This window comes from Ictidomys tridecemlineatus, chromosome 1 (assembly GCF_052094955.1).
Source record: "Ictidomys tridecemlineatus isolate mIctTri1 chromosome 1, mIctTri1.hap1, whole genome shotgun sequence".
NCBI lineage: Eukaryota > Metazoa > Chordata > Mammalia > Rodentia > Sciuridae > Ictidomys > Ictidomys tridecemlineatus.
Genome location: NC_135477.1, coordinates 22,523,078 through 22,535,501, shown reverse-complemented (window position 1 = coordinate 22,535,501; position 12,424 = coordinate 22,523,078). Strand labels below are relative to the sequence as shown.

At 38.6% G+C, this 12,424-nt stretch overlaps 1 protein-coding gene across 2 annotated transcripts in view; it reads left to right on the top strand.

The window, feature by feature from the left end:
• Sorcs3 (sortilin related VPS10 domain containing receptor 3) overlaps positions 1–12,424 on the top strand; it is a 570,611-nt gene that overhangs the window by 455,552 nt on the left and 102,635 nt on the right. For both annotated transcript variants that reach the window (XM_078052889.1, XM_005333579.5), the window contains one exon: positions 6,034–6,213. In XM_078052889.1, coding sequence (XP_077909015.1) covers positions 6,034–6,213 — 180 coding nt within the window. The remainder of the gene's footprint in view (positions 1–6,033; positions 6,214–12,424) is intronic.

Genomic DNA, 12,424 nt, shown 5'->3' with positions numbered 1-12,424 from the left:
CAATGCCCTTGTTATTTCTGATCCCAGCCTGTCTTCTCAGAATATGTACTCCCTGGTTTTGGAGTGTTTTGCAGAGTAAAATGAGTGTCATTAGGATATACAGCATTATAAGGAACAGCAGCTTGTGCTGGACCCAACATAACTCAGTCCCTGGGCATTGGATTGGCACTCTCAGTCCCTAGGCATGAAGAGCATGTGCCAGTGGAAAGCCTGGTGGCAGATGATAGGGGGTGTGGCGTCCTAGAGAAAAGCCAGTTGAGCTTCATTCTGGCTCCCACTAACTTAATCTTCTTGTCTGTGAAATGGACAAGGTTGTGATGGTTCAATGAATGCTTTTCTGCTTGTCCAGTGGAAAATGCTTGATATATCTCAAGAATGAGTCTGATTAAAAAAAAAATAATACTAATGTTCTTAATTTGCCTGGCATGGAGATTCTGAGGGGAACACATGTCAGTTGACTTTGGGCTCCATATTGCCTAAATTCTGAGTCTGATATACCCTGTTTTGTCTCTTAGATTCTACCTTATTTTTCAAAAAAATTTTTATTGTGCATTATAGTTGTATATAATGGTAAGATTTATTGTTACATATTCCCACATGTATATGCTATAACAATACATTTGGCCAATATCATTCCCCAGCACTTAGATTCTGCATTCATTTTAACTTGCTATTCTGCTAATCATTTCTACAACAGAAAAATTTTGGTTTTTTTTTTTTTCAGTAGGGGATTCAGGTTGGTAGTGTGTTGAACCTTGCCTGAGCACCATGTTCCTGGAAAAATGGCCAAGGTTAAGAAATTCCCATGTTTTGTGTTTGGGAAGTGGTTTGCTGCTATCTACCCTCCCCCATGACTTGATAAGACTTAGATGTCTGCCTTGTTTACCTACAACAAGAGCAGTCTCTTTTTTGTCTCATAAATGAATAGCTGAACTTTTGTTCTATTGGCTAATCTGGACAAAATACCTGAAAATTTGAGTTGACCAAAATTAAATGTGACTTTCCCCCTCCCCTCGGTCCTTGAACTTTGCCCTACTCTTGAGTTTGTGCAAGCACTGGATGCTTCAGCAAACAGTGCAAGGGAGAAACAGCCCTCCTTCACAGCCCTCCTAAGGATCACTTGACCCCAAGTCATTTGATTTGTTCCATCATGCCACCTGCTTACGGGACTCCCCATGACCAGTTCTTCCTAATCTTATTTTACTTTGCTTATAAAAATAATTATTTTTCTGCTTTCTTTCTGAGATGCTTGCAGATATCATAGTCAGGATATTCTCCCTTCAGTAGTCTCCTTTTACCCAGGTTTGGGTTTGTTGTTCTTCGACAATAGAATACAGTTAATCCTATTTTGAATAATAGAAGAAAGCGATACATCTTATAAAATGTTTTATAATAGTGAAAATGATATTAACCTTTGGTCTCCTTAGTGTGTACATTTCTGCAATTCCTGATTTATCCTTCTCCGCTGTATCAACTGTAATTGTAATCTGTTCTTACTTTCTGTTTGTTCTCCATCTCAGTGCTACTTGCCCTCTGCCTTCATGTCCAGCTATCCATGGTTTCTCTAAAAATCCTGCAGGTCTTGTTATCAGTGTCCACCTACATACCAAACCTCATACCACCCCTACACTTAGAACTCTAAACCATGTAGTTTGAAGTACATGCTCTTAAAGACCCATGTATTTAGTCCAGACCAGAGCTCCTGTCTACACCTTGTATTTCTTGTGTCTCCTCTTCCTCTGATATATATTTGCATATTCCATTTATTTATGCAGTAAGCTTTGGTTGGATGCGTACCATGGGCTAGACAATCTGATAAGTACTGTAGACAGAGTGATAAGAAAGACATTTTCTGCTCTCTAGAATTTCAAAGACATCAAATGTGAGTGAAAGACATCGCACAAAAAAATCAAAAGTGCTTACCTACTTATGACTGTAATGAATGATGGAAAGGAAAAGCAGAGAATTTGTAAGTCAGATATCTGAAGCTTTGTAGATGGGTCCTTTTCCCTGTCCCCTGTAAATTGTGCCTCTTTAACATCTTACAGGTCTATTTCATAGTAGCCTTCAGAAAGAACCTACTTCCTTAGGCCCTCAGACATTCTTGCCCAGATGATTGAAGTGACCTTTTAAGCCTTACTCCCTTGCCTCTAGCATTACCCCACTTAAATCCACCCTTCACACTGATTCCACAGTGCCTTTGATCACACAGGGACCTTATGCTCTCCAACCAAATAACTGCCTTTCTCCCACTTGAACCCTTGTGGGAGCTCTGTGCTACCTAAATGAAGGTTAGGTATGCCACATAGATCCCATTGTGATGTGGCCCCTATACACTCACCTCCTGCAGAGGAAGCTGCACTTCAAACTGTACTGAGTTACACACATTTATATCCTTGAATGTCCCCCCTGTCTGTAGGCCTTGTATTCCAGTCACTACATTCTGTGCCTCTATTATAGCATTTAGTCAAAAAAGGCCACAAGGTATATACTATCTCCACCATCAGGAGGCATCTCCTTGGGGCCGGGTTCTCTCTCTCTCTCTCTCTCTCTCTCTCTCTCTCTCTCTCTCTCTCTCTCTCTCTCTCTCTCTCATAGTATCTTGTACATGGCCAATTTTTGATGATATAGGTGATTATATAATTATGGCAGGCCCAGATTATAAGAAAATATTTCAAGAGCAAGAAAGTATTCCAACATTGTTCACATAGAAGTCATAGGTTTTGTTTTTTCAAAAATCAATTTTGAATCTCCTAAATCATTGTTGGGAGGGCAGAGGAGGAGTGTTATTTATCATTGTTTTCCAAATAGAAGCATCTATGTAGTTATGTCTGATGCTCTTTGAATTCCAACTGTGGAAAAATATCAATCTGGATATAGTTTTACTTAATATTTTCTTCCTTCATCTTCTCTCTTCATCACCAAATTTGTTTCTGCACATTCTCAAGACCGGCATATAAGGAAGGGGCACATGCTCTGGAGTTTGATTGAAATAATTGGATTTAAGAAAAAGCTTTGTTATTGTCTAGAACTCTATTGGACCAATTTAAATTCATAATAGTTCTATTTTTTTTTCTTGAAGATTTGATATTCTGGTTATTATCGGTTGACCCCTGTTCAATCATAAGACTTATTTGGAGAGAGGTCACAAAGTTCACAATTTTTGAAGAATGATTCTTCAGGCTTAGAAGCACAAGAATCATTTGGAGGGTTTTATCTGCTGGTAAAATATAAGGCTGTATACCAGACGCACTGAATCATGAGTTCATGCGGTGGTTCCCATGATCTGCATGTTATTGAGATCTCCAGATTTAGTTGATCCCTGTGGTGCCTGCCTGTAACCCTGGCTACTTGAGAGACCAAGGAAGTAAGATTGCTTGAGCCCAGAAATTTGAAGCCAATCTGAACAATTAGCAAAACCCATCTCTTAAAAAGAAAAGAATAAAAAGAAACTGACCAAGATCTCCAGGTCATTTGGAGGCACACTGAAATTACATCCTCACTGATAGAATTGTTTAAAAAGTTATCTTCTTACTTAAGACAGTCTTGAGTTTAAATATTAGTGATGCCATTTGTTAGCTGTGTAACTTTGGATAAAGGATATTTTCAGGCAGTGGTCCCTGAATCCTAGATACTAAAGAGAAGTCTCTCACCCCAGCGACTGGCTACCCATTCCCAGAATGGTATTTACCTAACATGCACTTGCAGTAAAGGCGGCTGCCTCTAATCCTGACCATGCCCTGGTGTTTTATGTTGTTTTGTTCCCACTTCTTTTACATTAACTTTCTCTAAAATAAGTTAGCTCATTCATTTTTATGACCAAAACATCTGGGAAAAACCTGGAATTTCTATTGCATTTTTAACAGGATAAGTGAATTTAATCTGTATTTCCTGCAGCTGCTCTTTCCCCCCCTACTGGGTTCTTGGGCATTCATTCCACACCAACACAAAACAATTCCATCACATGGTTTTTAAGAGGAAGATTCTCTCCGTTTTCAAGCAGCTCAGCAAGAACCTATAATTCTACAAAATACATAAACACAAATGAGCAAGTGAGGTTTTAGTCAAGGTGACCCAGAGGGTTCAAGGCCAGGAAGTTCAGGATAAAGGAGCTCCAATAAAAGTTCAGAATTTCTTTTCCTACTCCTCCCATCTCCCAGTTGTCCAAATCAAATGGACTCCTTCACCTTGAAGGACCTGTCCGTGGTGCTGATGTTGAAGATATTGCTGCCGCTTTTGACTTGAACAGTTTTGGGGATAGGTTGATCACATAAGGAAAAATTAGACCCAGTCTGATTATTATTGTCATCTTCAATTGTCCAAGGTCCTATTGTGAGCACATTCCACCACAGGTACAAGGATGATTCCCCCTCTGCTATTACATTTTGACAACACAATTGTAGATTGATTGATAAATTTGGGGAGATTTTGTTTTGTTTTTGTTTTCCAGTACTGGAAATTTAACCTAGGAGCACTCTACAACTGGTCTACACCCTTAGTACTTTGATAATTTTTTAAAAATTTTGAGACAGGATCTTGCTTAAGTTGCCAAGTCTGGCCTTGAAATCCTCCTACTTCAACCACCCAAATAGCTGGGATTGCAGACATGCAACACTGCACCCAGATTATGTGTACATGCATAAAAAACAGCTATTTAAACAGATTTTTCCATGTCATCATGTCTTACTGACAATATGAGTTCCCTTGATAAGGTCTTGAACTTGTGGTAATCTTGGTACAGTGTCTACACATATATGCAAACTGAATTTTGTAAATTATTTTGAATTGTGATTTTAGAAATTATCCATACTAAAGAATTATAAACTAAAGTGACTTCAGGGACCAGGAAATTAATGATAGTATGTAAGTGGTAGCTCTTAAGAATGTGGAGGTGTACAGGACTGAGGTTCAAAGGTGCCAACTTCATCTAATGACCAGAAATTCAGATATTTAATACAGGATATGGCCAAAGTGAGCATTTATGATCATTGTTCATTTCACCAGTCATCAGTTTGAAAACCCTGGTTTGAGGCTAGCTATGCAGTATTTAGAATTCAATCTCCAACTTAGAATCAAACCTTGGGATTTAAGAACCTAGTTGTGTACTTTAGTAGCTATGTAAACTAAAGCAAATTGTTGAACCTCACTGTGCCTTAGTTTACTCTTCAGTAAAATGGAAATAGTGCTACTACCTCCATCACAGAATAACTTTGATTTTCAATTTTAAAAAATACATTTGGACAACTTAAAATAGTGACCAAGTACTGAGTGTTTTTCTTGGTATTCTACCTTTTTTCAATATTTAGTATAGAAAATGAAATCCAGGGAGACTGACACATTCAACAATAATATAAATGACATAACAGAGCTTCTATTAGGATCCAGAGCACTAAATTCTAGGTTGAGCATTCTTTTTTTCTCTACTGATGATTTTCAAATTCTGCTTTTAGAAGAAGATCTTCTCTTATAATACTTTACTTTAAAAAAACTGCACGAAACTCCTGTATGTGTAATGGATCCTAGTGATGGTTTCTATGGTTAAAGCAGAATTGAAGGTCTAGAGCCTGCATTGGCTATGCCCTCTAACCCACTCCTCTGGATGCTGTAGATTCTAGACAAAAGTATGTGAGCCACTATACTACAAAATTTAAAAACACATGTGAAGGACAATTGATAGGATAGGTCCTGCTTCTTTGCATGTGTGAGCTTCTTCTTGTAAGCTGCACAACTCCCTGTTAGCATTAACACTAACTTTCAGATTTAAAAATAAAAAATGAAAGTGGGTGAATTCCTCAAAGCCATGGAGAATGATACCCACCAAAGCCCCTTACACCTATCTTGCTGTTACTAAGTAAGGAACAGAAATCATGAAGTGCGTAATTTATTGCCTTGGTCCAACATAGAATTGGTTAACATTGCCTATAACTCAAGCTTTTTCTCAACCATTTCATAAGTCATGGTAATTACTGGGGTTCCCACTGGGCAGAGAGAGATGGAGATCTAGTGCTTTACGGATTTTCCTTCTTCTTATAGGACATGCACATCATCAGTACAGATGAGAACCAAGTGTTTGCAGCCGTCCAAGAGTGGAACCAGAATGACACCTACAACCTCTACATCTCAGACACACGTGGGATCTACTTTACCCTGGCTATGGAGAACATTAAAAGCAGCCGAGGTCTAATGGGGAACATCATTATTGAATTATATGAGGTATGTAGCCAAAATTGTCCCTCTCCTGGCCTGACTTCTCTTTTTCATGAATCTCAGTGGTACAAAAGCAGGTATTAGCGTCCTGGGTTCAGATTTCAGTGTGCCAATTAGCAGTTGTGACTTGGGGAAAGGGATATATCTTGACTCCAGGAAAATAGAGATAGATTTACCCAATGAAATTATAGGGAGATGAGAGATAGTGTATGTAATGCATTTAGTGTGGTGGCTGCCTCAGTAGAATTCACATTCTTGTATGTATTAGCCTGATCACAAGCCAGAAATGAAGGTACATGGCTCAAGTAATCTCTTAAGTAGCTTCTTAAACTCTAGTTTTTCTTATTAACCCTAGGAAGAAAGAGTAGTACTGGTTAGTTATTGATTAAGTTATCTGGAAAATCGTGTTTATAAAATGTTTTATTTGAAATGAAAAGCAATTATCACTCATAATAGTGATATTTTTATTAAGATGCCACAAGATGCTTACATCTATGCAGGGTGAAGAACTGGCCTTGACATGAGTGTGACACTCATGCTGCAGGTTTTCTTTTTAAATGTGGTCACCAGATAAGTAATAATTTCCATAGGAAACCAAGTGACTCCATATAGGAACCAGAGAAGAAACTAATTTCAGTGACCCTAAAGATGTGATGCTTTTTTATACCTCTAGTGACAGTGTGTAACCATGGACAGTCCTGGTGACAGTGAAGAGATGACTGAGCACATGGATATGATGGATTGATTTAAGCAAGGAAACATTAGCCAGTGGCTGGTAGTGAAGCCCATACAGGTTGTGATGATCAAGATTATTCATGGAGAGATAAATTATTTATTCTGGATGGTGACCCCTGATGCCCTGGGTGAGATGTTCCCTTGTGTATTTTCCTCTTTGTGGAGTGGTAGTGGCTTTTAGAACAGAGAAGCCATGCATGGGCTTCTGATTTAGAGTGGTCTCCTCTGAGGCATCCTTACAGTGATATCAAAGTAGAATACTCAATTACTGAGAGGGGTAGAAACAACTTGATGTTTCTGTTAGGAAGAAAGAAGAACACACAAAGACATGGGGAACATGAAAGTATCTGATTTTTACAAAGAAGAATAGATGTCATGGGGTAGAAAGCAAAATCAGTAGAAATACCCTATGTCTCTATTGTATAACTGACAAGTGCTGAAATGATTCTCTTAACGAAGTCTCAGTTGGGGAAATGTTCCAGATTTCTTCCCAGACTTGAGAAGTCTGGCATAGATAATTAAGGGGTGTGAATAACTCTGGTGACTTGCATTCCCATGCTCATAATCAAACAGGAGGCAGAAATACACCTTTGTTAGTGGCAGTAAGTCATGTTTGGATGCCTGTTGCCAAAATGAGGCCATTCAAGTTCTATTTGCATTTGTAGACCTATAGAGATAAAGTGATTGATTATTTATGCCTCTGTGGTCAGACCCAAAGAGGAGAGAGTAAGTACTGTAGGTGAACTTCCAGTCCAGAAATCAAGGAGTCCTTGTATCTCTGACTTCCTTGACACTTCGGGTGAGTTTGCTACTGTGTTGTTTCTTTCATAAGAAAGAGAGCTGGCAACTCCAGGTCATTTAGAACCTTGAGACACTGCGACCTGGATTGGAACATGAATCAATATAAAGAATGTGCCAGATACATGTAACTTTTTTTCTTCCTGCTGAAGTCAGTCTTGTGTTTTCAGTCTTGCTTGGGAGGAAAAAAATGTATGGTATGTATGGTATCATTGCATTATAGAGAAGCAAGACATACCAGTCAGGACAACTTCTTTAAAGCCCGCTCTGTGAGCCTATCTCCATTCTAATTTACCAGAGTTGTTTGTGCACAAACATTGTGTTTACACCCACAGGTAGTCTGTAGAGATCTCTGGTTCTTGTTGTCTGGGAGCTTATAACCTAGCTTGTTGAGTTTAAGAGGTCAATATCACTGTTGCTTTTTTTACCCACCCAAAGCTGTAACCAATTTAGACAGAGAGAAAGAGTGAGACAAATGGATATCAAACACAACTTTTATCACTTTAATAATTACATAAGAGAAAGTAGGGTGCTAATCCTATGATTTGGAGATGGATTCATCCGTTTACTCATAGGCAGACATGATTAATCAAACATTCTCCTTTAGAAGCATTTTCCTCTAAAAACACAATATTGAGGTATAAGAACATGTGATTTATTCAGGAGGAATCCAAAACAGGGGAGATGGGAATAGGCTGTCCATGCCCAGCTCTTTTTCTCAAAGTTCCTGATCTTATTATCAGTCCTTTTGCACTGGGATGGAAGAAGTGAAAAATGAGAGTCATCCCAAATATTAAGAATGGCATGAACCAAGGACTAAAAGCAGATGGTGTAGATTTTGGAGGAAGTGAGCTAGCCAGTCTAATGGTATAAAATGGATGCTTATCAGGGACAAGAATGAGGACTGGATAAGTAGCTAGGTTTCAGATTCTAGAAGGCATTTAATAAAGTAACTAAATTGCAAGCTGACATCATCTAGACCATGACATATTGAAGATGTTTAGTGAGTGATACTGTTTTGCACCTGGACACACATACATTCTGTGTTATGGAGAGAGAGCTCAGTTTAATTGGTCTCTAGGGGTCATTAGAATTTATCCTTCTTAACTGGAGATTCTCATACAAATTGAGATTATGTGCCAGATGGCCAGTTAGCAAAGAGACTCCAATTATTCTGGACACCAAGTGCTTTTGAGTGGTGGGAAAATTCATTAAGTTTTCACATGCCACTCAGCTGAGTTCACACACTTTCACAGGATATTTTGTTTGGTGATGGGAGAACTGTTGTATGAGACACAAAATCTACTGGAAACAGATACGTGATCCTATGAGGGTAGCGATCACAGTTCAACTGGCATTAGAAGTTCAATTCTACCATATTGTGTGATCACAAAAGAGAAAAATTAACTCTAACTTAAGGAATGGGGGAATCTTATAGACAAGCTGCTTAGATGACTCACTGCTGGAGGTGGGGAAAAGAGAACAGAGTCAGATGAGTAGAGGCCTGTGCTCACAGAATGCTGAGTGGCAGAGACAAAGATTGTGAAGACACTGGAAAAGAACTTGACTGGAGAGTCGGGTATTCATTCTGTGTGTTAGTGTTTCTCTCTCCTCACCCACCTTTGCATACCCAGGAAATGATTTTTGCATGTGTGATATCATCCCCAGTCCTGGGATAATTTATAACTTCATAATGTAATATGACATTATACCTATTTCCCTTGTCTGAAAGGTCAGGGACCTCTAGGTAATTGTCAGCTGTCTGTGGCTTGGGTTGATGTTGACCACTTCAGGCTTCTGGTGTACCTGTACATTTCCACATCTTCTCAAGCCTCTTACTGACAATGGAAAGGAGACAAAGAAAGCCAGAACTTACTCAGGAATTCAACTTGCAAGCCTCAGCTCTGACAGTCCTTGGAGAATAAAGTAGATCAACCCTACTGAATTCCCCCAAATCTTATAAGGCCGAGACAATTTCTGTCTCTAATCTATTGGAGAATTCTCCTGCTGTAGAGAGATTCTCTGGCTTGTTCATTGTCTAATCCCTACTTCAAAGTACAATATTGTCATGGCTGTAATTACATAATTAGGAGAGAAAATAGCACTAGAAGGCCAAATAATAATTGATCTCTTCTTAAGGTGTCAGAAGCCTGCTCCTTCAAAACAAGGCTGGTGTTGACAGTGAAAACAGTCTATTGTGTGTGTTTACCATTATTCTTATGACAGTTTTTTTCATACAGAACTCTTGTGGTTTTTTTTTCACATCTCTGACAATAAACTACATTTCTTTTTCGTTACCTTGCACTAATAAATCAAGAAACAGATATTCTTTTCAACACCCACAGTTATTCTATAGAAACATTCTCTGAGCTGCAGGTCTGATGAATTTTCTTCAGTGCTCTCCTGGATATTAAGCATTGGAGTTGTAACTTCTTACAGTAATAACAGCTTAGCAACAATGCATTTGACCAGCATTGTCAAATATAAAAAATACGTAACGTGAGCTACATATATACTGATACATTTTTGCTACACTCATTTAAAAAGTAAAGAAAGTAAAGAACAGACAAAATTGATTATAACAATATTTTTATTCAAATGATATATGTAAAATATTATCATTTTAGGATGTGTTCAATATGAAAAGTAACTAATAAGATATTTTGTATTTTTCCTTACGAAGTCTGCAGAATCCTGGATATATATTACATTTCCCACACATCTGAATTCATATGCTAAATTTTCAACTGAAATACTTGATCAGTAGTTACATTTCATAAAATCTCCAGTAGAGAAAAGGAAATTCACATGTCCTGTGAAATTGAGTTTCAGTTCTTAAATTTAAGTTTGCATTGGCTAAAATTAAATAAAATTAAAAATCAGTGTCTTCATCTCACTAGTCATATTTCATGTAGCTATATGTTGCCACCCAAGTGGTTACCATCTTGGATTGGATAGACCAAAATAACTTAAGTACTAGTTCTTATTATCTCTCACATTATTTCTGTATGAAAAGCATAATTTCACTTTGTGCCTATAAAGTCATAGGAGTCAGTAACATAACTCAGATGACATGGTTAATGAACTGTGGTTTTATATTTGAAATAACCCATGTGCAGTAAGACTTATCCTTTTGGGCAAACGGTTCTAATTTTAATAGGTACATAATTGTGTACTACCACCACAATTGAGGCAGAAGAACTCAGTTCCTCAGAATGTTGATATGTTCAACAATATATACTCTTTTTTTGTGGCTGAGTACTCTTCCATTGCATGAATGTTTATTATTCACCAGTTGGAAGAGACCTTTACAGTTTTGTGTGATTATGAAAAAAAATGTTGGCAAACATTCACATGAACATAAATTTTTATTTCGCATGGATAAATATCTAGGAGTAGGATTTCTGGGTTGAACATCAGGATACGTTTTTTCAGAAACCATCAAAATGTTTCCATGGTGGAAGTTCCGTTTTGCACCCTCACAGCAAGGTGTGTGTGGAAGTTGCTTCACATCTTCAATAACGTGCCTTGTTATCCACTTTGGAGAGTGTGTTTGTGTGTGTTGAGCCATTCTGATGAGGACCTTCACATCTTCAATGACGTGCCTTGTTATCCACTTTGGAGAGTGTGTTTGTGTGTGTTGAGCCATTCTGATGAGGACCTTCACATCTTCAATAACGTGCCTTGTTATCCACTTTGGAGAGTGTATTTGTGCATGTGCGTGTTGAACCATTCTGATGAGGACCTAGTGATACTTCATTATGGGCTTAGTGTGGATCTCTCTAGTGACTATGTTGACCCCACTATACTTGGATAGATAAAATGAAACGCTCTGGCCTCAGTGTTCTGGTCTCTGCTCATCTTATTGACATTTCCTTGCTTTCTCTGTCCTTAGTGTCTGCCCTCCACCCTCTGCTTTATCATGGCCTTCAGTGATCCTTCTTGGGCCAGATGGACAGCTGCTTTATAAGCTCCACAGGGACTTTTTTCCTGAACTGACCTTCATCAGACCCTCACCACAGGTCCGACTCTAGGGACAGCCTAAGGCAGATTATGGTAATTGCTTTTCTCAGCAGAACCTTCTTTGTCCTGAGGTCTCAAGAATGTGACCAACAGATGACCATGCCACCTGGACACAGTGCTCTGCCAAGCGGCCTGCTGTCAGTCTCCCTCTGCACCTCAAATTGCTTCCCAAGGGAAAAATGGGCCACTCAGACCTGACACCTTGTACCTTCTTTTTGAGTATCATTGAAAGCTAGTACCCCTTTCCCTAGACTGCTTGGAACTATCAGCAGCAGTCACAGTTCAAGTTCAGGCAAGGACAAAAGTGTGTTTAAAGTTTATTAAATGTTAATTACTTCCTAGCATGAAGAGGACTAAAAATGTGTGTTCCTCTCTCATTTCCTTACATTTTGGGTAGTGAGTCTGAGCCGTACTCCATGGTACTCTTATATCAGAAATACGTGTCCATACATGTTCACATATATGGACACTCATGACCATGAGTCTACTAGGTTGCAACCCAAGCATATTTCTAACTTGCATTACAATGAAAAAGTGAAAGCTCTTGGCCAGGAATACACAAGATCAAAGTTCCCTCTCAACTTACAGTCCATTTGTATAAGACATGGAGCCAAGAAGCAATTTAGTAATAATGCAAGGGCTCTGAACTGTCCAAATATAA